Below are 22,355 nucleotides of genomic sequence, written 5' to 3'. Positions count from 1 at the left end.
TAAACATAATGCATGATAATAGACTATTTACTTTTGTATATCTTTTGTACAAAATTATAGACAATTTGGTATACAACAGTCGCTTTTAAGTGTCATGTAAATAGGGAAAAGGACAATAGTGTTACTTTCCATTTTATCTCTTGAGATTAACACTCCCCCACAAGCCTTGTTATTTCATAATGTAAATATTTGTGTAACGTTTTATTTTACATTAATTTGAATTGAAATCATATCTATTGTACTCTTTCCGTGGCCCTAACCTTTCTATGCGATGGTATGATGAACATAACTTGACCTTGTTTGCGCAGTCCAGTGCATAATATCGCGATACATAATGATCTAATAATGAAACTTTGCGTTCACGCGAGAATACTTCGTCACTTAACGTCACAGGTCACGTGCGTCTATGTTTGTAGCGCTCTTACCGTTTACGTCCGTGGTGGCGTTACCAGCAGTTTTACCATAGATTCACATAATGGATACAGACTATGCACAGCCAACCTTACCATAGAAAGGTATCTAATTTTCAGAATAATCTCATACAAATGTACGTACTAGGTAGTTGCAGCTGGTTTTGTAAAGGTTTAAATGTTACACAGCACTTGTTACTTACCGAGGCTAACGGTAGCTTGTGTGCTACCTAGCTGGGTTAGCTAAATGTGGGCCACTGGGTTTGGTAGAAGTGTAGCGAAATCAGCGTTAGCCAACCGGCGAAAGCAGGAATTGACGTGCCAAGTGAAAATTATCTCAGTTTGACTCTAATATCAGCGGTGTCGAACGTGACTTTGTATTCGCGCTAACTCTGTTGGTTGATTATACTGTCTCAACTTGAGAGGATATTTCCCGGCGTTAATCTGTTTGGAGGGGGTTAAGTTGACAAGCGGACACCTAACATAACAGCCGGGATATTTGTGACTGTACCTAGCAAGTTCCTGCACTTCAGCTCCGATCCCCGCCACAGCGAGGATGTTCCCCAGCCTGGCCCACAGACCATGGCATGTCTTCTGCAGGGTCTCCCTACAGCACAGGTCGTCCCTGTCACAGCGGTCCCCGAGGTTCCCCCAGCTGTGCTACGGTGAGCAGGCCACTTTCCGTTGATGGTTATACATTACCGGTTTGATATCAGTTGAACCTGATTTGTTCGAGGGTAAAGGTTATCTGTTGTGATACATTTTGTTTCATAGGCTGGCAGAGTGGAGGCATACATAACTTATGGTTCAGCCTTCCAGACTGCCGTGTCGCCTCTTTGGGACTGAGCAAGGTCCAGTATTACTCTACCTCTGACAGTAAAGATGGTCCTCCAAAATCGGCATCGGTTGATGCTCCTTCAGCAGAGAAGGTTGTGTCTGGTGCTGCAAAAGTCACCCAACATTCACCAGGTAAACTAAAATGTTTCCATGCAGTAGTTACAAGTTTGTGTGTCCGCTGGCATTTAATGTGACGTGAACGCTAGTGTTTCCTGTTTTATTATGTAAAGCAGACATTTTAAGAATTGTAACACTGCAAATACAAATGAGCGACGGGAACATTGTCTGTAAAGTAATTTGTTTCAGAGTAGATCCTCTGGAAGAATCGAGCTCCAAATAGCATCTGTGATCAAATTGAAACCTTTGCTCTCATAGGTACAGCATCTCAGGGGCTGACGAAGGCAGAGACCATTCAAGTGAAAGGTAATGAGCAACATTTGTGCATCATCCACGTCTTTGCTTTTGGTTGACATTTTATGATTTCATTTCTCTCTAATGTCGCACACAGTCCGAGCAGTCCTTAAGAAAAGGGAATATGGACCTAAATACACTCAAAACAACTTCATCACTGCTGTCAGAGCCATGAATGAGTTCTGTCTCAAACCAAGGTAACAAGGTCCCAGTACAGTTTCCCCCCCAAGTTTTATTTATGTAACATGAAAATTCATGCTGTATATCATCAACGTTAAGCAGACCAAGTGCCTCTTTGTGGTGGTTTTGTCTGTGAAGTGCAAACTGAGATCCTGGCAGACTACAGCCACTGCACAAATTCCTTTCGGTTAATAAGTAAGCATGCTGTTGTGATTAGCTAATATGAGACAGCCTACCGTCCCTAAACTCGAGTTTAATCTCAATCCTCGTCTCACCTCCACCCCTCTGCTTGTTCACAGTGATTTGGAACAGCTCAGGAAGATCAGGAGGCGCAGCCCTCACGACGACACAGAGGCTTTCACTGTGTTCTTGCGGTCAGATGTGGAGGCCAAGTTAGTGTTAAACCCTTCTGCTTCACTCCTCAAACTTTCAAAACACAGCGATAAATGGCTTCACCCAGGCTACGACTCACACTACCTTTCACATGCATGTTTTCTCTCATGTTTCTTAATCGAGCTATTTCTCTTTGTGACCTTCAGAGCACTAGATGTATGGGGAAGCCATGAAGCTCTAGCCCGAGAGAGAAATCTCAGGAAAGAGGTGGAAAAGGAGTACCAAGAGAGTAGGTTTATGTGTTCTTCTTTGTGGATGTTATTAACACATACGATTTTGTCTCAGTGCTTAATGTAGCACAGATTGGCTTAATATTTGGAGATAGATTTTCTTTATTTAAACCAATCAGAATCGAATTGGTGGTACTAAACCAGGATTCAGTAGTGGTGCTCCTGCCGAATGGTGTCAGCAACTTAAAAAGAATGTTTAGAACGTTTCTGTAATTGTTAGAAATGTGTTCCTTCTTTGCCGCCTTGGAAGATCCACATCTTTATCAAAACTTTGCATTTTCAGAGATTGGGTTTTCTGTTGAATAGATTTTGAAAACTGCGACACACAAACAGTGGAAGAGGAGGAGAATAGCGCTCAGACGGAGCAGCATATTTGATGGACACAGATAGAAATAAAAGGGTCATCATTTAAACTGTGACTGTAATGTTTGTGCAAGAATCGAGCTATACTTTGAAAGATGTAAAAGGCTATTTATGTAACTTGGCAGATTTGTCTCTCTGCTTCTGTTCTTGTTTTTGTTCTGAAGTATGAGCTTGCAAGAAACTTCTTGATTTACATATTTTGTCTGCCGACCCACAGATATTTTTCGAAATCAGCAGCTGTTGAAGGAATACAAAGACTTTTGGGGAAACACTAAGGTGAGCACAGTTTTTTTTTTTTTTTTTTTTTTTTTTTTTTTTTTGTGTCCACATAATATTTTAAATGTGAAAGAGGAAGACATTACTATCACCATGTCAAGGTTGCCTTGATAGCATCAGGCTGTTTTTGCATGGCCTTTGTTCTCTGTCACTGGGGTCACTGCATCTATGTGACAATGACATTCATGCTGTTCCCTCTCTTTACTATATGATGCCACACCTGTCTGGTATGTCATGGCATTTTCTATACTCTACTGACTTGTTATGAAAACCTACCTGCCATGTGACAGAACAACAATCGTCGTAGTTTTTTTTTTAACTGACTGCTAGGCGGTGATATAACAAATACATAGTTCGGCCAATGTCTAAATACTCTTGTAATTTATGAATCTTATGAGACCCCCATCCACTGAGTTGACTTGGAGACCATGTCTTTACCTGCGGATAATGGCCCCTTTGCAAACTGCTCATGTCTTATTTTTGTTTCCTAAAGCCACGATCAGGCAAGAGGGCGACGTTTCTCCAAGGGCCAGGGAAGGTGGTCATGGTAGCTATTTGCATGTAAGTTTTCGTGCTCTCTCCTGTGTCCAGTTGTTTCTGAATGCTGTTTGTTTCTGCTGTGAAGCGAGTGGGTACTCGGTGGCTTTACTTTACACACAGCGGGAGGTATTGGATTAAAGAGAGGAACTGAGGGTCTTTTTCACAGCAGGGTCATGACTCGCCATATGTTGGATAAGTATCTGAGCACACAGTGTGTTTGGGAACTGAAGAAAAATCTGTTGTGGACATTAGAAATGCTGAACAGATGAATGTGAACAACACACCTGCAGGGTATAAAGAACGTTTTCAGGCTTTTTCAACCTTTTCAAGTTCTCTATATTTTGTCAAGTTTCAGACTCAGTTTTAATATATATTCAGTTTATTTTTCTCTCACTAAGGACAAAACAAAAACAGCTTATTGGAGTGATTTATTTTTTTTTCTCCTTATTTGTGATGCTTCTCTAACTTGACAGGAAGACACCCGGGCATGAGTGAATATGGGACATAAACGTGAGGCGCAAAAATGTTTATAGGTCTGACAGCTGAGGGTACATGTCGTAAGATTGAGAATAATGTTGGATCTAAATGAGGATTTTTATTTTCATTATGCTTACATCAGCGATGTGAAGATGTTGTGGTTATGAAATCAGGATTTTATGAAAGCAGAGTGACGGAGTGGAAATGCTTTGAGTGACGCGAGTTGACACACAGTCTAAATGGGTGGATTTATAATCATTCAAAAGAAAAAGATAGACTTTTGGGGGGAATTCAGCTGTATCAATATACACTTAATGTCTGTTTTCACAAAAATATTATGGCTCATTAGAGTCTAGCTGATCATATACACGAGGAGTAATTCTATCCCCAACTGCATTACTGCGTTAATTCATTTGGTTTTCGATTAGACCAACATAGTTCCATGCGTTTTAAAAGTCCGGCTTTACACTCACTAACATGTTAATTGATTTTCTTTTCCAAGTGTTGTGTAAACTTGCTTATTGACTCTGGATAAATATACAAAAAAGGACAGTGTTTAAAGTGTTCAAACATACGTTAACCTCCTTTTTATTTAAGATGTAATGAGTTTGAAACCACCATCAGGGTTCTTTGATTTGGCGGGCAAACTGAGCAATCAGAGAGAAAGCTTTTCTGTCTGGTACCAAACCAGCCAATGGTTCAGAAAGAATGAGATCCAGCTCCCTCATAGATGGAGTCATGATTATCTTACAGTGCCAAAAGGCACCCAAATGACTTTCAGATCATGACAGGAAAAATCTTCTGATCTGATGAAACTGAACTGTTTCTAACATCATGTGTGAGATCTCAGGATGTGCTGTTAAAACAAAGGGGTGGTTTCAGGAAAACTGAAGTGACCCAGCAAGGGGCTGGACATGAACACAGTAGAGCTTTTCTGGAGACACCTGAACACGGTTGTGCAACCATCCTGGTTGAGCTTCAGTCAGTGGGGTTACATGGCACTGAAAGGATCGGAATCGTAATTATCCTTGGATATATGGCGGTGATTGAATCGAATCATAGGCACAAAGCATGTCATGTTCCGATATGATAGGTGGCGCTGTACCCATTTCAACTATTGCTGATGGAGCCACTTCGGGCTGACCGCTTCAACACCAACAACAACAGAAAACTCAGGTATTCGAGAAAATGGCGAATGAAGAGCAAGATGAACCGGGTCCCTTTATATTTTGTTTGTGATGAGCTGCTTGTTGCACAAACGCGATGCACAATGGCGCATTCTCCATCGCGGTGTTTGTGTCTTTCCGACGACGGCGACAACAACAATATCGTCTCTCCAGGTTCCCGACCCCGGGAAAAAATCTCAAGCATGCGCAGAATGCAAAGTCTAATTCACCACGTGCTTCACCCGTCTACAGGCACGTTTAATTTGACTTTCAGCCGAGTTATCTCGGGGTCTAAATCCGATCACGAGTAATCCGATCCAATTTCTTGTCCGATTAAGGTGTCTACATGAATTTAATAACTCATTCTTATTGTAATTTAGCCAATAATACGATCCTTTCAGTGCCATGTGACCCCACTGAGTGATTCCACCAAGAACATGAGCAGCTTGTATGGTCAATCCTAAGAAAACTTTAAGATGTCATTTTCTGTCCAACATGCCTTCACCAAGTGAAGGGTTTGAATATATTTTTCAACAATTTATTAAAGAACTCAGTTTTTCCATTCTTTATAAACCGATGAGGAAGTAAATTGTTATTGTTTTTTTTAAATGAGTATTTAAATAGAAAACATTTTTAAATGGAAAACTTCTACTGCTCTGAAAACCACGTCAATAAATCTCCTGCGTTGTGATCTTTGACACTTATTTATATCTAAAGTTTTTAACTCCTAAAAACTTGCACATGGGTGAAAACCTTGTCACATGAGCTCCCTTTGCCTATTAGATTAGGGTGCTTGTATTCAAGGACATGTGCAGTCACATGATTACACACAAAGACTCACGAGACTCAACAAGTTAAGCAGACGTTCATCAGAGGTCAACTCCAGTGTGAATAATGTCTGAGAAGCATCAGAATAGAAAGTGAAGAGTTCTCACACATTTCAGCCCAGAAACAGATTAGTAAAATAGTTCTTTATAGTTCATTAGTTAGGTTTTAGTCTGTATTAAAAACCCCATCCTTATGTGTCTGTATTTTAAAGTTATTACAGGCATTCTGATCTGTAATGCAAGTGTTGCATTAACTTATTTTCTTTGTCACCAGCAATGGCTTGAATTTTTTCTTCAAGCTCCTGGCGTGGGTCTACACCGGGTCAGCTAGCATGTTCTCAGAAGCCATCCACTCGCTGGCCGACACCTGCAACCAGGCTCTGCTCGCTCTGGGAATCAGCCAGTCTGTCCGCAACCCGGACGCCGGGCACCCGTAAGCGCAACACCTCACTGTGCAAAAGAAAATAATTTTTTTTGGAGCGTCGAGAAGAAAAGAGGAGTTATGGGTTAAAAGCACTCCGGTGTTTTTGAAGACTTTTACCTCAATGATTCGTTGACCCTAAAGTTTTCAGGACTTCTCTGGCAAAATATTAAGCAGAATTTAAGTTGTTAAGGAGAGATTTTTCGAATATAACCATACAACTTTTCTCATTTAGCTTAATATTCTTCTTTTTTTTTTTTTTTTTTTTTTTTTTTTTTTTTTAAGAGTATGCGGTATTCAGAAGGAGCGACTGTATTAAATAATGGTGGCCTTAATTTTGGCTTTCAGGTACGGCTTCTCCAACATGCGATACATCGCCTCACTTATCAGTGGAGTGGGCATCTTTATGATGGGAGCAGGCCTGTCATGGTACCATGGCATCATGGGATTACTGCACCCAGAGCCCATTGAATCTTTGCTATGGGTGAGTATTTGCGTCGACGATGGTGTGATTAAAGGAGAACTCCGGGGCATTTGAAGCGCATTTCCATTGCTAGAGGTTGTCAAATACTGACAGTAGGACACAGACAGGTGCAAATCGGCGCTCCCTGTGTGGAGGTCGCGCTGTTCGCTCAGCCTGTCATGCGAGGCTAATACGTGGTGGCTAAGGGGCAAGAGCTAAACCTTCCACGTAAAACAACAACTTGCACACTGCAGAAATGTCACACCACTTTATAAACCATCCGACAATAAAGTCGCAAGCCTTACCATCAAAACCATATGCATGGTTCTTACATTACTGGCATGGGGACGTTACAAAACAACTTTATAAACAGCATGTCACTCACCGGTTAGTTGTACGCTCGCGCATGTGAAAGCCCAAAAGAGTCAATGGACGATAATCCCATATACAAAACAATTATCTTCTCTAGAAAAACTGCGTTCAAGTATTTAAAACATTACAACAATACATGCCCAGTAATATTGTTGTAATGTTTTAAATACTTGAACGCAGTTTTTCTAGAGAAGATAATTGTTTTGTATATGGGAGGATCGTCCATCGACTCTTCTGGCGCTTGCCCCTTGGCCACCACGTATTAGCCTCGCATGACAGGCTGAGCGAACAGCGCGACCTCCACACAGGGAGCGCCGATTTGCACCTGTCTGTGTCCTACTGTCAGTATTTGACAACCTCTAGTAATGGAAATGCGCTTCAAATGCCCCGGAGTTCCCCTTTAAGAAATCCAGAGAGGATGAAGAAACACTTACACGTCTTTTCTCAACATGACAGGCTTACTGTATTTTGGCAGGCTCCTTGGTGTCTGAAGGAGGTAGGTTACAACGATAAAGCTTTGATGTTTGGACTGGGATCTTGAGGTCGGTACTTAAAGATCTTTCTGTTTTTCAGCCACGTTACTGGTTGCCATTAATGAGATAAAGAGGAGCGCCCGCCAGCACGGGCTGTCTTTTTATGAATGTGGTATGTAAACCAGAAATCTGCTACAACAATGTATTTGCACCTCATGTTACATGAATTTGTTGGTAAATGTTTGCATTGCATTACATTGCAACACTTAGAAAAAAAAAAATCCTTTTAAAGAATACACCCAGAAAAGATCAAAACTTTTCTTTTGGTGTGATCAGAGTGAATCCTGCTGCCATCAGCCTCACACAGATGAACACACCTCATGCACATCGCTGCTGTCACTCAAAACAAACTTTATTTGGATTTGTTCTTAAGTGTCGACTGAAGACATCCAATTTAAATGTGGATACTGAACGGCTTGGTGTTATGTAGACGTGTATTTGTATAAGAATTCAGGCCTAATTGTGGATTTTTTGCGTGTGCAGTAATGCAGAGTCGAGACCCCAGTACGAATGTGGTGCTGCTGGAGGATGCTGCTGCTGTGATAGGAGTCATCATGGCTGCTAGCTGTATGGGGCTCACCTCACTCACAGGTTAGCAACGATATATTTACTGTTCTGAGTCATTTACCTGCCAGATAATCTTCCTCTCCTGTGTTTTTATTACACTTTTGGTCTCTAATTTGAATGCTGTTTGCTGCTCGTCTCAGGTAACCCGTACTACGACAGTCTGGGCTCTCTTGGCGTGGGCACGTTGCTTGGCGCCGTCTCAGCCTTCCTCATCTACACTAACACAGAAGCCCTGCTGGGACGCTCCATACAGCCGGACCGTGTGCAGAAGCTTACAGAGTTCCTGGAGAACGACCCAGCTGTAAGGTCAGCAAATGAAAAGCAATGAAAAGACACACTGATGACCCTGCACTCCACGACTCCAAAGAAAAAAAAAACAGTTCCCTGTCGATGCTGGGCCTTGAATCATTCATGTGAACCTGTAAAAGTGGTCAAACAATGAGTTTACAGATCTGCTTATGTTATATGAACCACATTCCGGCTTAAAATAAACCACCTGGTATTTCTTAGACTCGACATGCTACTGTCCTTCTGCTCAGCTGTTCAGCGCAGTGCAAAGTAATCCAGTTTAATGCGTCAGTCACATGGGCCGTCGGGCCTGTCCTAACCACTCCTCAGTTATTTTTTGGGGTATTTATATATTAGATGTAGACAAAGCTTACCTCAAAAACCAAAGAGATGGCATCGTTTCTTGCTGTTCATCACTTGAGCTGAACATGGTGCATCTTTTCCTGGTTTTCTGCCACACTTTAATAAACATTGAACACTTTGTGTATCCAGAAGTGATGTTTAGTGGAGATTTATTTTGTTATGATCAGGGCGATCCATGACGTGAAGGCCACTGATATCGGACTGAGTAAAGTGCGTTTCAAGGCTGAAGTGGACTTCGATGGCCGAGTGGTGACACGGTCTTATCTGGAGAAACAAGACATTGACCAAATCCTTAGCGTAAGTTTGTATACTTTCTGTATATTTTTGTCAAAAACTTGATCCCTGTTAATTAGTTTAGATTTTCTTTAATATTCACACTTGGTTAATTTTTTTTTTTTTTAACTTCCAGTGTGTACAAACACAGGAACAGTTAAAAAGAGAAAAAACAATCTTTAAACTGAATAAATATACTAATATTAATGTAAGGGTTGGGATTTTTTGGGGTGTAAGATATTAAAGCAACACTAGAGAAGTTTGTGAACCCTAGAACTATGTGTTTCTTAGTTATTTACTTTTGTTATGCACATTCCTGAAGCTGCCGGGAGTGCTCGGGGAGGTGAAATCACGCAGTGCATGACTTTGGTTTCCTTCACAGTCGCTTGGCATTTTTGTGGCTGTCCTTATAGCTTCTTCAACATGACATGTGCATGGCTGTACTCAGACTCAGATTCTTATTCTAATTATTTAACGGCACTACAGAAATAATGACTGTTTCACTTCTTTCTGTCTCAGTTGTGTGCTCATAAAAGTTACAGAGCAGAGAGAGACAGCAAAATGAGGGCAAGCTACAGCGCAGGAAATGATCCCACATAGTCTGCGTCAGGTCTCTTTGCTCGTGGAACATGTTGATGCCAGTGTAAGCTGACAAAGCGTCTCTTAAACTATTCTGCTGAGAACCAAGAGAAAGGAAGCACAAATTAGACAAATGAGGTGATCCTCTGGTATGGCTTTTATTTGCACTTTCAGGTGTGGCCAGCAAGGACGGTTACACCTATTGCACCACCCAAAGATTAATACTGTCACTGCAGAGCTGGTGGATTACAGACAGGTGCAACAAACAGGCGGTCTTAACAAGAAAAATGTGCTGTGTGACCTACTTAAACTGAAAGAACAAAAATCATTTGGTTACAGCAGACATCAGGAGTTGTCCTGGCTTTTTCTGTATCAAGTATGAGTCTATGTTGCTGTTAATTTTTCTAACAAAGCTAAGTGTCTCTGCAGGAAATTCAGCAGGTAAAAACACCTGAGGAGCTGGAGAACTTCATGCTGAAACATGGGGAGAACATCATAGACACACTGGGGGCCGAGGTGGACCGCTTGGAGAAAGAACTTAAGGTACTTAAGGATTTGGGCATCTGCTCATCCACCACAACATACCAAGAAACGGGTTTACTGTGGATAGAAACAGTTTTATTTTTTGATACATTTTAATTGACGTATCCAGTGTGCGTTACAGAAGTATTGAGAGCATCTCATGCCCTATTTGTCTGAAACTCTGTTTGTCTCCATAGCAACGCAACCCAGAGGTTCGTCATGTAGATTTGGAGATTCTGTAAAACCTCCAAGTCTCTGCTGAAGAAACATCCTGCTGCACCAAGAACACTAGAAGAAGAAAAAGCGAAAGGATGACTGAGCCTGCCGCCCTGTCCCACCACCACATGCGAACCCCAACACGTCGTCGAGTCTTACTGTAGTTTAGTCCTGAAGAATCAAAACGTACTGTGTTCGAGCTGTGATTGTTAGTGATACCATGAGTTCCTCCTGCCAGAGATCCACTTTCACTCTGAGGCGCGAGTGTTTCTGGCAAAGGCCTCTGGACTGTCATCGGTCTCCCTGAATGTCAGCAGATATTGTCACACAGCTGTGACGGCGTGGTCTCCTGGTTGTTTGCTTGAGCTCACATTCCTCCATAGACGTGTCTGGATTTGGATGCGGTCACATCTGTTTCAAAAGGAAAACCCGAGACAGGACCAGAATCATTTGCTAGACTTGTACTTTAATGTTGTGCTTGAACCGCAGTGATAGTGTTTCCTTCATTAGCGCAGAGGAAAGTTAAAGAGCTACATATTTAAATAAAACTTATTTAATGAGTAGACAATATTAGGTTCTTATTTTCTTTTAATGTAAAAACTTACAGGAGACGGATCGATGCTGCAGGTTCCCTAACAAAGACTGATAAATAGATTTGATTTCTATTACATAAAATATGCAAATTGAGTTGTGATATTGAGACTTTTTGTTTTATTTCTTTTCAAGAGTTATGTGGAGGGGGGGGGGCGTTAGGTTATGTACAAAAACAATGTATGAAGAGTTGCATACTGTTAAAGTGATATTTTATGAAAACAAGATCAAATTGTCTTCGTTTATTGAGCATGATCATCTTCACACAAGGTTAAAAGACCAGATTTAACATCCCGTCGTTCAAATTTCAGGTTGAGAAAGTTCTTGTAAGGTTTCTGGCTGATGAGCAGATTTCTTTTGTTCCAAAAATGAAACGATGGACGAATGGAAATGTCTTGTTCCTCTTTTCCCTTCTCTATGAAGAAGTGGCGTAGTGTTCTCGTGATGCAGGAAGTCACCCTGTGCGGCGTGTGTGGGCAAACTTATCAAGTGAATTGTCTCCAGAGTTGGTGTTTCTGCTGAATAATCTGTATAAAACATGCAGTGATTGTGCTTTTGCTTTTCATGCTGCGTTGGCTGTCGGCTCGCAGCTGCAGCCCTGAAACACCTGCAGCTGCATCTTCTTCTGCTACAGGAGGCAGGCCAGAGCCCTGCAGCTCTGTTGGGAGGTGGATATATATATTTTTTTTGAAGGTGTTGATAGTAAAGTATTTTACTGATGTTCTCAACTGCTGAAGGAATAAATTTGAAATAATTTATTAAATCATGTTGCTTTCTTTTTCTGACATGAGTTTGGATGTCTTTTTCTTTCTTTGTCATATGACAACATGTCCTGTCGGGTCAAATTCCAAAGTTGTCATGTGTCCTTTTGGACTTTCAGGGGGAGGGGAGGGGGTATTTCATGCTTTGGGAGCGCGCTAAATTGAAGATCTTTGCACATGACATACTGGAGAGGGAAATAAACTCAATTCCAAAGCCTCGGTTTTTAAATCTGGAGGTCTGTTTCTTGTGTAAATCTCAGATGGTTGACTGGAATGTGAACCCGTGTCCATTAGATGGTGCAGTTGTGGGGATGAGAGAGGGGGGCACTAGCCTATACGCTGACGTCAATAAAAACAGTCATTTCCAACCAGTCTGCGCACTGACCGACCGTTCAAAACATTACGCACAGCACCGCGGCCGGATCACGCTAGACTACTCGACTGAAATGATTTTTCGCCGAGAGCTGGAAAGCGGAAAAAGTGCGGACGACCTCCACTGCAGGTTTTTGACCATTGAATGTTGTGTTAACATTTCTGGGGTGTTCCGCGCATATCAATGTCATGTCTCGTCATACCATTCCCAAGTCAGTGCTGCTGCCCATCCTGTTTCCTTTCATGTCTCCCAGTCCTCAAGAGGGAGTCAGGCTTATTTGTGCACGTTTATTAATAAACAATCAAATCATCGGCTTCATTTGGCTCATCATTATGAGAGAAACAAAAGCGTCGAGACGCGCCTGGAGATCCCGCATCTTCAGTCCTCCTCCAGCTCTCTGCACATCACCTCGCCTCTCTCAGCATCTCTTGTTGTTCCATTTGTTCGCGACATTCAAAGAAAATGTAGCTGTTCGAGGGATAGTGTCGATCTTGAATTTTTCTCTCCCTTTCAAAGCTTTTCGCCTTCATCAGCCCACAGATGGGGGCGCACTGAGCCTTGCACGGTTAGGGTCTCAGATTTTCATGAAGCCTCCCTCCATCACCTCAAGCCTGCTGTTACAAAAGCCTAAACCCTATTAGTACCCAGCGCGGAGCTGATTTAAGAAAAAAATCATGCATTTAATATTTTCTGTTACGCGTGTGCGTGTGTGCGCGCTCTTTCTTCTTTCAAAATGATCGATTTGGTTGCTGTTTCAATCGCAGGTGCAGCAGCATCGAGAATCCAGGTGCCGTTTGAGATGGCAGGAAACGTCCTCATGGCGGGGGAGCGTCCTCTTGACCATCACCCTGCTCTACGCTTTTAGCCTCTTTACAGTGCTGCCTTGTCTAATCATGTTCAAGCAGCATTGTACAGGGCTATGACAGCATAGAGAGCCGAGCTGCGCGGGCGCTGCGTTTCCCTGACCCCATGGACGGCAGCCAAATGACATCATCCGTGGAAAACACAAAACGGCAGGGTTTTCGTGTGATCATGCATGGATTGTTGGCTCGAGCATGACACTTCCTTTCATTTTCACGCTGAATGGGGTCTACTCAGAGAGTGAGATGTTTTAGTTTTTCCAAAACAGCAACTGGCTTTGAATGATGTAGCTCTATCTGGTTTCTGTTTGTGTACAGTGTAGAAAACTGATTATTTCGCCCCCTTAGATTTAAGGAAATATCCTCACTCCAGAAAGAAATTTCAAAGACTTCCCAGTACTTGATTTTACTTTGCTCTAGTCCGCTGTAAAGATAACAGGCATGCGGGGCACAAACATCTCCTGTGTTAGTGGGTAGGCCTTTTATGTTGGTGGAAAAAAACTGTATAAATCTGTATACACTGATGGGCCATGAATATATAAAGCACAACTGAAACATTTGTCCAATTCTCTTGATTCATGTCAGCTTCACTGCTGCTTAATTGTCACCATACTGCAAAAAGTTTTTTAGTTGATCATTTAGCTTAACTGTTGATCATTTAGCTTAACTTAAAGATCAGTAAACAAAATAATGATCCTGTCGTAACCTAACATCCTACATTTGAATACAGTTGAGTGTGTGAAGATGCAATCAGGTCTGCAGGGTTCAAACCATGAGCTCAAGGGCCCCTCTTTTCTTTGGATATGTTCCATGTTTTGGATGAGACTCCAGCTGCATGTTGTCAAGCTGAAGAATACATCTGGAGCTCCTCTGATGCCATTACATAACAGATAAGTCTCTAAAGTGGCTGCAACATTTGTACTGTATGTGTTAGTATTCAAGTTCAAAATGTGTTTCGTGCTCCACTGTGAGCAAAGTTTCAGTTACCTTCCCTCTGCTGTCTGAAAATTGAGCCCTCGACTTTCACTGTTTGTTCTGAGTGTCCGTTATCCCTCACTGTCTTTTATGGGATTAGTGAGGAGAGAATTATTAATGTGGGAGCCTCCTCAGTAACAAGCTTAGGTGCACCAGAGAGCCGACTAGACTCAATCAAAGATTTTTCAATGAGAACTGAACCCAAGTTGAAGTAAAGCATCTGTATCAACAAGATGTCATGAATTACATTGAAAGTAAACATACTCATATCAACAAGTTCACAAAATTTATTGGAAATTTCCATTTTTTTTTTACTACAATGGCCATGGAGGAAGAGTCCTGCTGTGCTGCCTTTCACTACCCGTGTTGCAGTCCAGTTCAAGTTTCTGTGCTTGGTCCTGAAGAAGGTAGGAGGGATGTTGGTCCAGGCACTTAACATCCTCACTTGCTGCAGCTCACACAGGGCTGCAGACCATTTTCATTGCAGGAAGTGCACTTGAGGGCTTTGAAGGAATCTGTGAAGCAGTTGCGAAACACAGACATCTTGCTGCCATGGCACATTGGGCATGGGATGAAGGCAAAGCCCCCGCAGGTCTGGCACATCTGGGGATGCTGTACCCTCTAAAAAAAACATCATATTTTTATTTTATTGATGAGATATCGCATAGAATACTAACTGAAAATAAATTGATCTGTTCTGACTTGTTTTTTTTTTTTTTTTATAATAGAAAGCCTTCCCATTGAGCTAAAAGCAAAACTTTAAAGGTAATGCGTTTTTCAAAATCCTCTGTAGCTTCACATAATAATGTTTGCCTGTCCTTGACAAATTATATGAAAAATGTAGACAACTTCACCACCTCACAAACATATCGGTGCATTCAATCTGTACAGAAACTGAACTGTAAAAAGACTGAGCTGGACTATGCTTCTTGCAGGGTGGAGAGATTACTTTAAAGCCAGCATCTCCTGCTGTTACATCTGATCAAAACACTGAATCAACAACTGTCTGTACCTAGTCTTATCTTATTAACAAACCACTCAATTTACCCAATACCAAAATAGTGATTACTTTAGCCAAATTACAAAACACTGTCCAAAAAAACTGGGGAACTAAAATTTTAATAAAAACAGACTTAACTGATTTGAAAATGATTCAGCCTGCGAGTAATTGAAAAATACAAATTAAACATATTAAAGGCTGGAACCAAAAGGCTGTATAAGTTATGTAATGCCTGAAAAACATTGTCAATACAGCAGCAACACTATTGCACACAAACAGAGCATCCCAAAGAAGCTGTCTTTCACAGGTAAAGACAGATATGGTCTACTGTTCTGTGAAAGAGTGTCGATTTCTGAATTTCCATGTATAGTATCATGGAAAAAAATAGCATGTAAAGAATAAGCATATAAAAATAAGATGCGGAAACAGCTGTCATAACAACAGCTGCTTTTAAAAGAGGTCTTGCACAGTGTTAAACACGCCCCTTTCCTTTATTATAAACACTTAAACACATAAACATAAACACTCTTTTTTTCAGTTTCAACATTCACAGTTTTTCCAACCAAATTGGGGTTTAAATGATTAGCAGGAGCGTTCATGGCTGTTTGTCTAATCTGTTTTTTTACCCATGCAATCAATTTCCGCACAAATGCGAATGTCATGTGAATTAGTGAGTAGTAGAGGTGTTAGTTTATGCTATTTTCTCTGCGTTAGCAGCTATTGTGTTAAGCCAAGCTAATCTTCTCTTGGCTGTATTTGTGCACTGAATTGAGAGGCATTGTTAGGCAATGATCTCCTCATCATACCAACAGCCGGAGAGAAAATCAGTTCATTTCTCAAAATTTCAAACTATTATTTTAAGTACAACTTTCATCCATTGATACATACTTGTAAATACACAATAACTATGTTGGTGGCCAGATTAGTGTATGCATGATCTTTCAGGAGATGTAAACTTTTTTATTAACTTCCAAAGAATGGAGTGTATGACTCAGATGTCTTATTGCTTTGCATTCAGGTTTTTTGGGTCTGAAATCCGAAGCGAAGCATGAGAAGAGGCCCGTGTGGCAGCTCAGTGTGAGGCAAAACGAACTGTTTCAATAATGTTTTTGCACCTCTGAGCCATTGGCTCTGTTTGGTGTGTTTCAAAAGAAAAAAATAAAGAAACGATAAGGAGCCCAACATTACTGATGGCAGCTTATTGATGTGATGCACTTTTACATCGAGGTTTGCTCGTGTTTTATTGATGACACGACAAAGGAGAGGAATCAGCTTGTCCTGTTTGCAATGTGTTCATTTCAATGATTTTGAACTATAACATTGATCTATCATGATTGCAACCCCATTAGGTTTTAATATTTTATGTGCCTTGAAGCCTATAAAGCACAATATTGCCCAGGAGATATAAGAGGAAACATTTGAATAATTTAACGCCAGTGTGGATAAAACCAAGTGATTGACTGAAACTGATTGCCAGAAAAGTCATCTATTGGGTCACAATCAATTATTCATGATGTGACTTTTAAGGCAAACACTGGGAATAACCAACCTCAATTTTTGTCAGAAGATCTTGCAGCTCTCCTGATTCATTCATACCAAGTATTTTCTCAGCACCCTGAAAAACAAGTGTAACAAGTCCATCGAAAGTCAGTCTTCGTTGTGGATGCACAAGACGCTAAAAGCTCATAGAAATAGAAAGGTGGAATGACGGCTCACCCCGAGGTAGTGTCCATCTATGAACACCACTGGAAATGAAGGAGGTTCACCCACACGTTTGCACCTCTCCTCCAACTCCTTCCCGTACTCGATGTCCAGGGCGATGTTCTTTTCAACAAACTTCACCCTGTGGTTCTGGAAGATCTTTCTGACCAGCTCGCAGCGCTCGAAGGTCGTCCTCACCACACGGAAACTCGTAGTGTAGATCACTATCCGCCCAAATTCAAGGGATAATTCCATCTATGAGGAAGCATAAATACTTGTAATATGCTGTTGATCATAACGTACAGCCTCTCATTTAGCGCCGTTACTAATAAAATCATTTTCCCACTGTTTATTCTCAGGTTTGTTGTCAGTGTTCAGATGAGGTGTAATTTAGGGATACTTTATTCATGCCTAAATGAACATCAACAACATTCAATACTGTATCACTTCTTGACTGAGAGAAAATAGGCCTTGAATAAACCTTTCCTCCACATGGAGACAAAACTAAAGCTGCAACTCATCTATAAAACAATAGTTAAAGGGTGTGTTAATTCTGTGTTAAATCTTTATCAAAAAACACTTTTCTGTAAAAAAAAAAAAAAAGCTTCCTGATACTAAACAGTTTTAAGTAGAAAACTTAAAGCTGTCACAGGGAAACTAAATTTCATAGGGGATTCCAGGCTGAGACCATAACTTTGACAGGGGGTGTCACTGAAAATGACGTCGCACCATTGGTTTCTGGCACATAGCGGTAGGGAATGCAGTTGTTCTTAGTGCTAGGGAAGACACAATGTCTATGTAACCTTTATTTGATCAGTTTCTAATGTTAAGCTTTCTGATTTGCTTATAAAAGTCCCGAGAATATTATTTTTTAACTTTGTGAAATAACTAAAGCAAGGCATTGCTCAGCTTAAATGTAGGTCTTTATTTGTCTAATAATCTCATTCATTTTAGCCTGTGTCACTTTTAGGGTTTATTACCATTATTATCATTATTATCATTGCTATTATTTATTATTTATTATGCATTTAGATTAAATGTTTTATTTTTCATTGATTTGGTTTACTGTGTGGTTTCCCTGTTTCTTTAATCTGCAGTGTAGCATTAATAGCATCGATTTATGTGAAAATATGAAAACCCTCAAAAGTGGAGATACGAGGTTTCCGCCCGACAGCGACGATATAGTTAAAATATGCATCCATATCTATACCTGTTCAATCCAATGCAGGGTTGTTGTGGGTGTGTGTGTGTGTGTGTGTGTGTGTGTGTGTGTGTGTGTGTGTGTGTGTGCGGGAGGGGACAGGTCGCTAGTCCATTAAAGGGCTACACAGAGACAAGTGAGACAAACAACCATGCATGTTCACCCCTAGGGTCAAATTAGAGTTAACAAAATGACCTGACATGCATGTTTTTTGACAGTGGAAGGAAGCCAGAGTACCTGGCGAGAACCCACGGTCCAAGGAGAACATGCAAACCCCAGCCCGGATTCATACCAGGAATCCTCTTACTGTGACTCAATGGTGCTAACCACCACACCACCTTTTTCAGTACAAATCTAATTCACAGAGAAGACCCGCGAATGTTCCTTTTAAGTTATCGTTTCTACCTACCATCTAACCCTCATCCATGATGCGGACAGAAAGGAGCGCTGTTGCAGATGTGTTTTCCACCACCGTAAAACATTCACTGCAATTACACATTTCCACGCCTGGAAGCCGGTTGTCTCTATGAATTACAGAAAATCCATTTAGCTCTGTTCGCTTGTGCCGTGTGATCAGAGTTTGTGGTCATTGAGTCAATGATGCCCCACTTTGTAAACCCAGTACCAAGAAATTCAATGACATCCATTTGTGTTGTCTTGCATTATTTGCATCGTATTGCAAGAACCAGTACCTGGTCAAGAAATGACAAAAGTGGTGTGTTTTTTTTAGGTATTCTTATTTATATATTTCAATTCCTGTAAAATAATATCAAATATTGATGACCCATCCTGCACCAGGGGAATATACTAGTTTAACTAAATTGTGAGTGTTGCCTGCTCAGGCCAACAGGGTTGACCAGTCAGAGCAGAGTCAACTTTTTTGGAAGGAAAACCCATAAGCAGCATCTTGTTAGCAGCTTTATGGCAACTTTAAGATATCTGTTGTCAAATGAATAACATTTAAGCATGATGAAGTCATGATCAAACAAATGAGGCACTTCACATAGTTTGATGCAGGTTTGTTATCATTGCTTTTACGTTAGAAATCAATTTTCTGTTTACATACCACAAAATGACTTGAGATGAACTGAATTTATTGCATGTATGTTATAGCTATTTTATAAAAATGAACATGTTTTCTTTATTTTTTTGTCAAAGGTCTGTTTTCAATCTATTCTTTGCAGGTGAACCTTCGGCCCGAGTTGTAGAGTCTTCGCAGTTTCACTGTGAACATTTTATTTAAACATATAAATCTACACATTCACAGTAATTTAAGTCTTTCTTTGAGCAAAACAATATTCTTCAAAATGGTAGCCTGTGCTGTACCGTGGACATAACTTTCACATTTACAAAACATCAGACTTAGGTTCAGATCAAACTCCTCTGGGTACAGATTAGGCTGCTTCACCTTGATAAGCATTTAATCTGTACCCCAAAAAAAGATAATCTCACCTAACTGTGCTGAGAAGCTTTATTTAGTTTGGTGAATTCAGCTAATGCTACTTTACAGAGGATAGTTTGTCACGTCCTTCTATAGCACCTTTGCACATACAGGCAGATAGTTGCCTCAGTAGGACACAACACAGTCAGTGGAGGGATACTAGAAAGCAGAGAATTCATCAACTTGATTAGTTTCTCCCGAAACACTTAACGAAATGCATCATTAATCTTTAATTGCACTGTGACCTTGTCCTCTGTTGTGAGCTTTTATCAGTCACACACCTGCATGTAGCTCCTACCTGTAACTAGACTTGACTCTGATGGGAAATAGTCTTGCAACTGTTCAATCAGTAATGTGATTATGAGCTGCAAATTCTTGATGAAACCCAAACTCAGTTAAAGGTACTTACACTGTTGGAATCAGGAAGGTTTTCAAACAGCGTCTGACCTGCGCTGACTTTGTGCTTGACCCCTCTCACAGTCCCATTTTTACTGAGAATGTTGACCCTCTTGGTGGTGAACATCCAGTCCTTGGTGGCCCCTGCATACATGAGCAGTTCATCAGGTTCGCTCTCAATGTCGTCCAGTTCAGAGCCCAGGTATCCATACAGGTTTCCGTGTATCTCTCCGCTCGTAGATGGGGTACTGGCTCGCTCAGCGTCAGAGCTGCTGGTGCAGTCTGAATCCAGGGAGTCTGAGGGCCCCTCATCCTTGAACATCTCCTTCAGCACCCGGCCACTGTTCCCCGAAGCCACGCGGAACCTCACCCGCTTCTGTGGCTTCTCCTGTTCTGCCGGCAGCACTGTCTCCTCCATTGCAAACCCTCTGCTACATTACATGGTCCACGAAATGACAGTCCAGCTCCCTCCCGATGACTCAGAGGTAAACATGCAGCTCAGACACACCGTTTTGTTTCCCATGGATTACTACCAGGTTTAATCCTCACAGTGGGAACAGGTCTAAAAATGACCGGGAGCCCATAAGCTGCCTTACAGTCACACACACAGCCAGTAAATAATACATGCATTTCCACCATGGCAACCTAGCAAACTAATCTCAAGTAAAATGATAGTGTTCTTTGAATTATTCATCACAGTTTACACAGTTTTTACCAAAGCTTTGAAAGAAAACTTTTAACAGCCTGATTTCATACACTTTAATCAAACAAATAAGCATTTTCACTTGACAAGATGACCTGTTTCACAAGTTTTAGCCATAGTTGCAGCCGTCTAAAGTCTTTCACTCCCTTGGAACAGACTGAAATATCTCAGCTGCTGGATTTGAAATTCTGTGCAGTGGTCACCAAAAGGATTTAGCTCTCTAACTTTATGAACTTTACGACTGTTATTCTGATTTCAGTATCTTAACATTTACTTGTCGGATTGGTACGTGATTGGCGCAGACAGTAGTTCTCACATGATGTATCACAGTCGGTATGGGGACTCTGTGGCTATGGTCTCAAGACTTGACCTCTTGACGCAATGTAAAACATTTTCAGTGAGATTTTGGTAAAGCTAGTGGATATCTGGGTAACCAAAACCTTGGCCAAGATTACCTTCTATGCGTCGCTGTTTCAATGAGAACGCATTTTAAAAAGCAACTTTGAAAATAAATAATTCCTAGAAAATAGCCAGTGGGTTTGGCTAATATGTTTAAGAGCGTAATGGAACTGCAAACAAAACTGGTCAAAAAGACTACGGACAGGAAAAAGAAAGCTTATCCTTTTCCTTTAAATTCTGTATATTTATCTTTATATTCATTTGAATCTGTTCAGAGAGAAAATATCTCAAAATGTTTGGTGTTCCACCATCGGGTCAGTTTTATCTTACAACTAAAGATCCATGAAGCACTTTTTTAAAATGCACTTTCATTTGCACATGAACACCCTTTGAGAAAACCCTTATCCTGCTTCAGTATCAGCAAATTACCACTGCAGCTCTGAGCATACTGACTTTGACACCATTAATTCTTTTTAGTGTCCTATATTCACTTTCTTTAAACATGATCTCGGCTTTTATTGCACTTGTTTTACATGATGCAGTTTCTGCTGATTTAATAGGACAAAGTGTGTGTGAACAATTTTCTAGTATGGACCCCTCTAGGTGACATTGATGGGAAAGTAATTATTGCATGTTCAGAATTCATTAACATAGCTACAAGATGAATAATATGTGGTCAGTCCTGGCACCAACTTGATAAATGGGGGGCCAAGACTTTCAATATGACATTACACAGTTTGAAAAAATGCAGGGATAGCTGTCAGTTTTGTTGTTTTAGCATATAAATAAACTTGTATTTTGAGGCATCTATCAGCATGCACTTAACATTTAATTAAGAGAAAACACAAGCTGGAACTACATTAACCGGACACATTATATGACAGCAGGTGGATCCTAAGGAACAGTCGCCTTTTTTGTGTTGATCTACATGCATTTATGATGTATCCACTTACAGCCATGTAATCTCTCAGGACCAACCACCATCCGATGTCCTATGCATCTCAAGCACCTTTTTTAGCCTCTTTCACAAAGGACGCTGTGTTTAACTGCAAAATAAAGCAGGATTTCATTATTCATTTGTCTTGTGGTTAATGTAAATTAAATTAAATCAAATTGATCCATTTTGTCACCTTGTTAAAGTCACATTTTAGTTATCATGTTCATACTCATTACTAAATTGGGGCAAACAAAACCAACTCATAGCCATGTCTGTAATATTTTCCCACTCCTGTTGAGATGGAGGTTCT

The 22,355-nt window shown here is 40.8% G+C and overlaps 2 protein-coding genes across 2 annotated transcripts; one reads left to right on the top strand and one right to left on the bottom strand.

Annotated features, from left to right (window-relative positions):
• The first annotated feature begins 408 nt into the window (after positions 1–408).
• slc30a9 (solute carrier family 30 member 9) lies at positions 409–12,083 on the top strand. Its single transcript, XM_075481805.1, has 18 exons — positions 409–515; positions 926–1,075; positions 1,185–1,379; positions 1,623–1,670; positions 1,756–1,855; positions 2,138–2,230; positions 2,378–2,460; positions 3,042–3,100; positions 3,594–3,661; positions 6,385–6,543; positions 6,880–7,015; positions 7,823–7,862; positions 7,940–8,011; positions 8,383–8,490; positions 8,607–8,772; positions 9,285–9,414; positions 10,399–10,512; positions 10,689–12,083. The coding sequence occupies exons 2-18, from the start codon at positions 967–969 to the stop codon at positions 10,731–10,733; spliced, it is 1,725 nt and encodes a 574-aa protein (XP_075337920.1). The 5' UTR covers positions 409–515; positions 926–966; the 3' UTR covers positions 10,734–12,083.
• Positions 12,084–14,536: 2,453 nt separating this feature from the next.
• On the bottom strand, positions 14,537–20,535 carry grxcr1a (glutaredoxin and cysteine rich domain containing 1 a). The gene is made up of 4 exons (XM_075480715.1): positions 20,020–20,535; positions 16,984–17,223; positions 16,817–16,882; positions 14,537–14,888 (listed from the first exon to the last, which is right to left on the bottom strand). Exons 1-4 carry the CDS (start codon positions 20,422–20,424, stop codon positions 14,709–14,711), a joined length of 891 nt encoding a protein of 296 aa, XP_075336830.1. The 5' UTR covers positions 20,425–20,535; the 3' UTR covers positions 14,537–14,708.
• Positions 20,536–22,355: the final 1,820 nt, after the last annotated feature.

The sequence above is a fragment of the Odontesthes bonariensis genome, chromosome 13 (genome assembly GCF_027942865.1).
Source record: "Odontesthes bonariensis isolate fOdoBon6 chromosome 13, fOdoBon6.hap1, whole genome shotgun sequence".
Taxonomy (NCBI): Eukaryota; Metazoa; Chordata; class Actinopteri; order Atheriniformes; family Atherinopsidae; genus Odontesthes; species Odontesthes bonariensis.
Note: the sequence above shows the minus strand (reverse complement) of the source record. Positions and strands in the feature narration are given on the sequence as shown.

Coding starts and splice junctions, on each gene's coding strand:
- grxcr1a (XM_075480715.1), bottom strand. CDS start 20,424: ATGGAGGAGACAGTGCTGCCGGCAGAACAGGAGAAGCCACAGAAGCGG. Junction 17,224..20,019: donor ACCTTCCTGATTCCAACAGT/GTAAGTACCTTT, acceptor GCTTCCTCATAG/ATGGAATTATCCCTTGAATT. Junction 14,889..16,816: donor ATCTTCTGACAAAAATTGAG/GTTGGTTATTCC, acceptor TGTTTTTTTTAG/AGGGTACAGCATCCCCAGAT.
- slc30a9 (XM_075481805.1), top strand. CDS start 967: ATGTTCCCCAGCCTGGCCCACAGACCATGGCATGTCTTCTGCAGGGTC. Junction 1,671..1,755: donor AGAGACCATTCAAGTGAAAG/GTAATGAGCAAC, acceptor TGTCGCACACAG/TCCGAGCAGTCCTTAAGAAA. Junction 2,231..2,377: donor CGGTCAGATGTGGAGGCCAA/GTTAGTGTTAAA, acceptor TGTGACCTTCAG/AGCACTAGATGTATGGGGAA.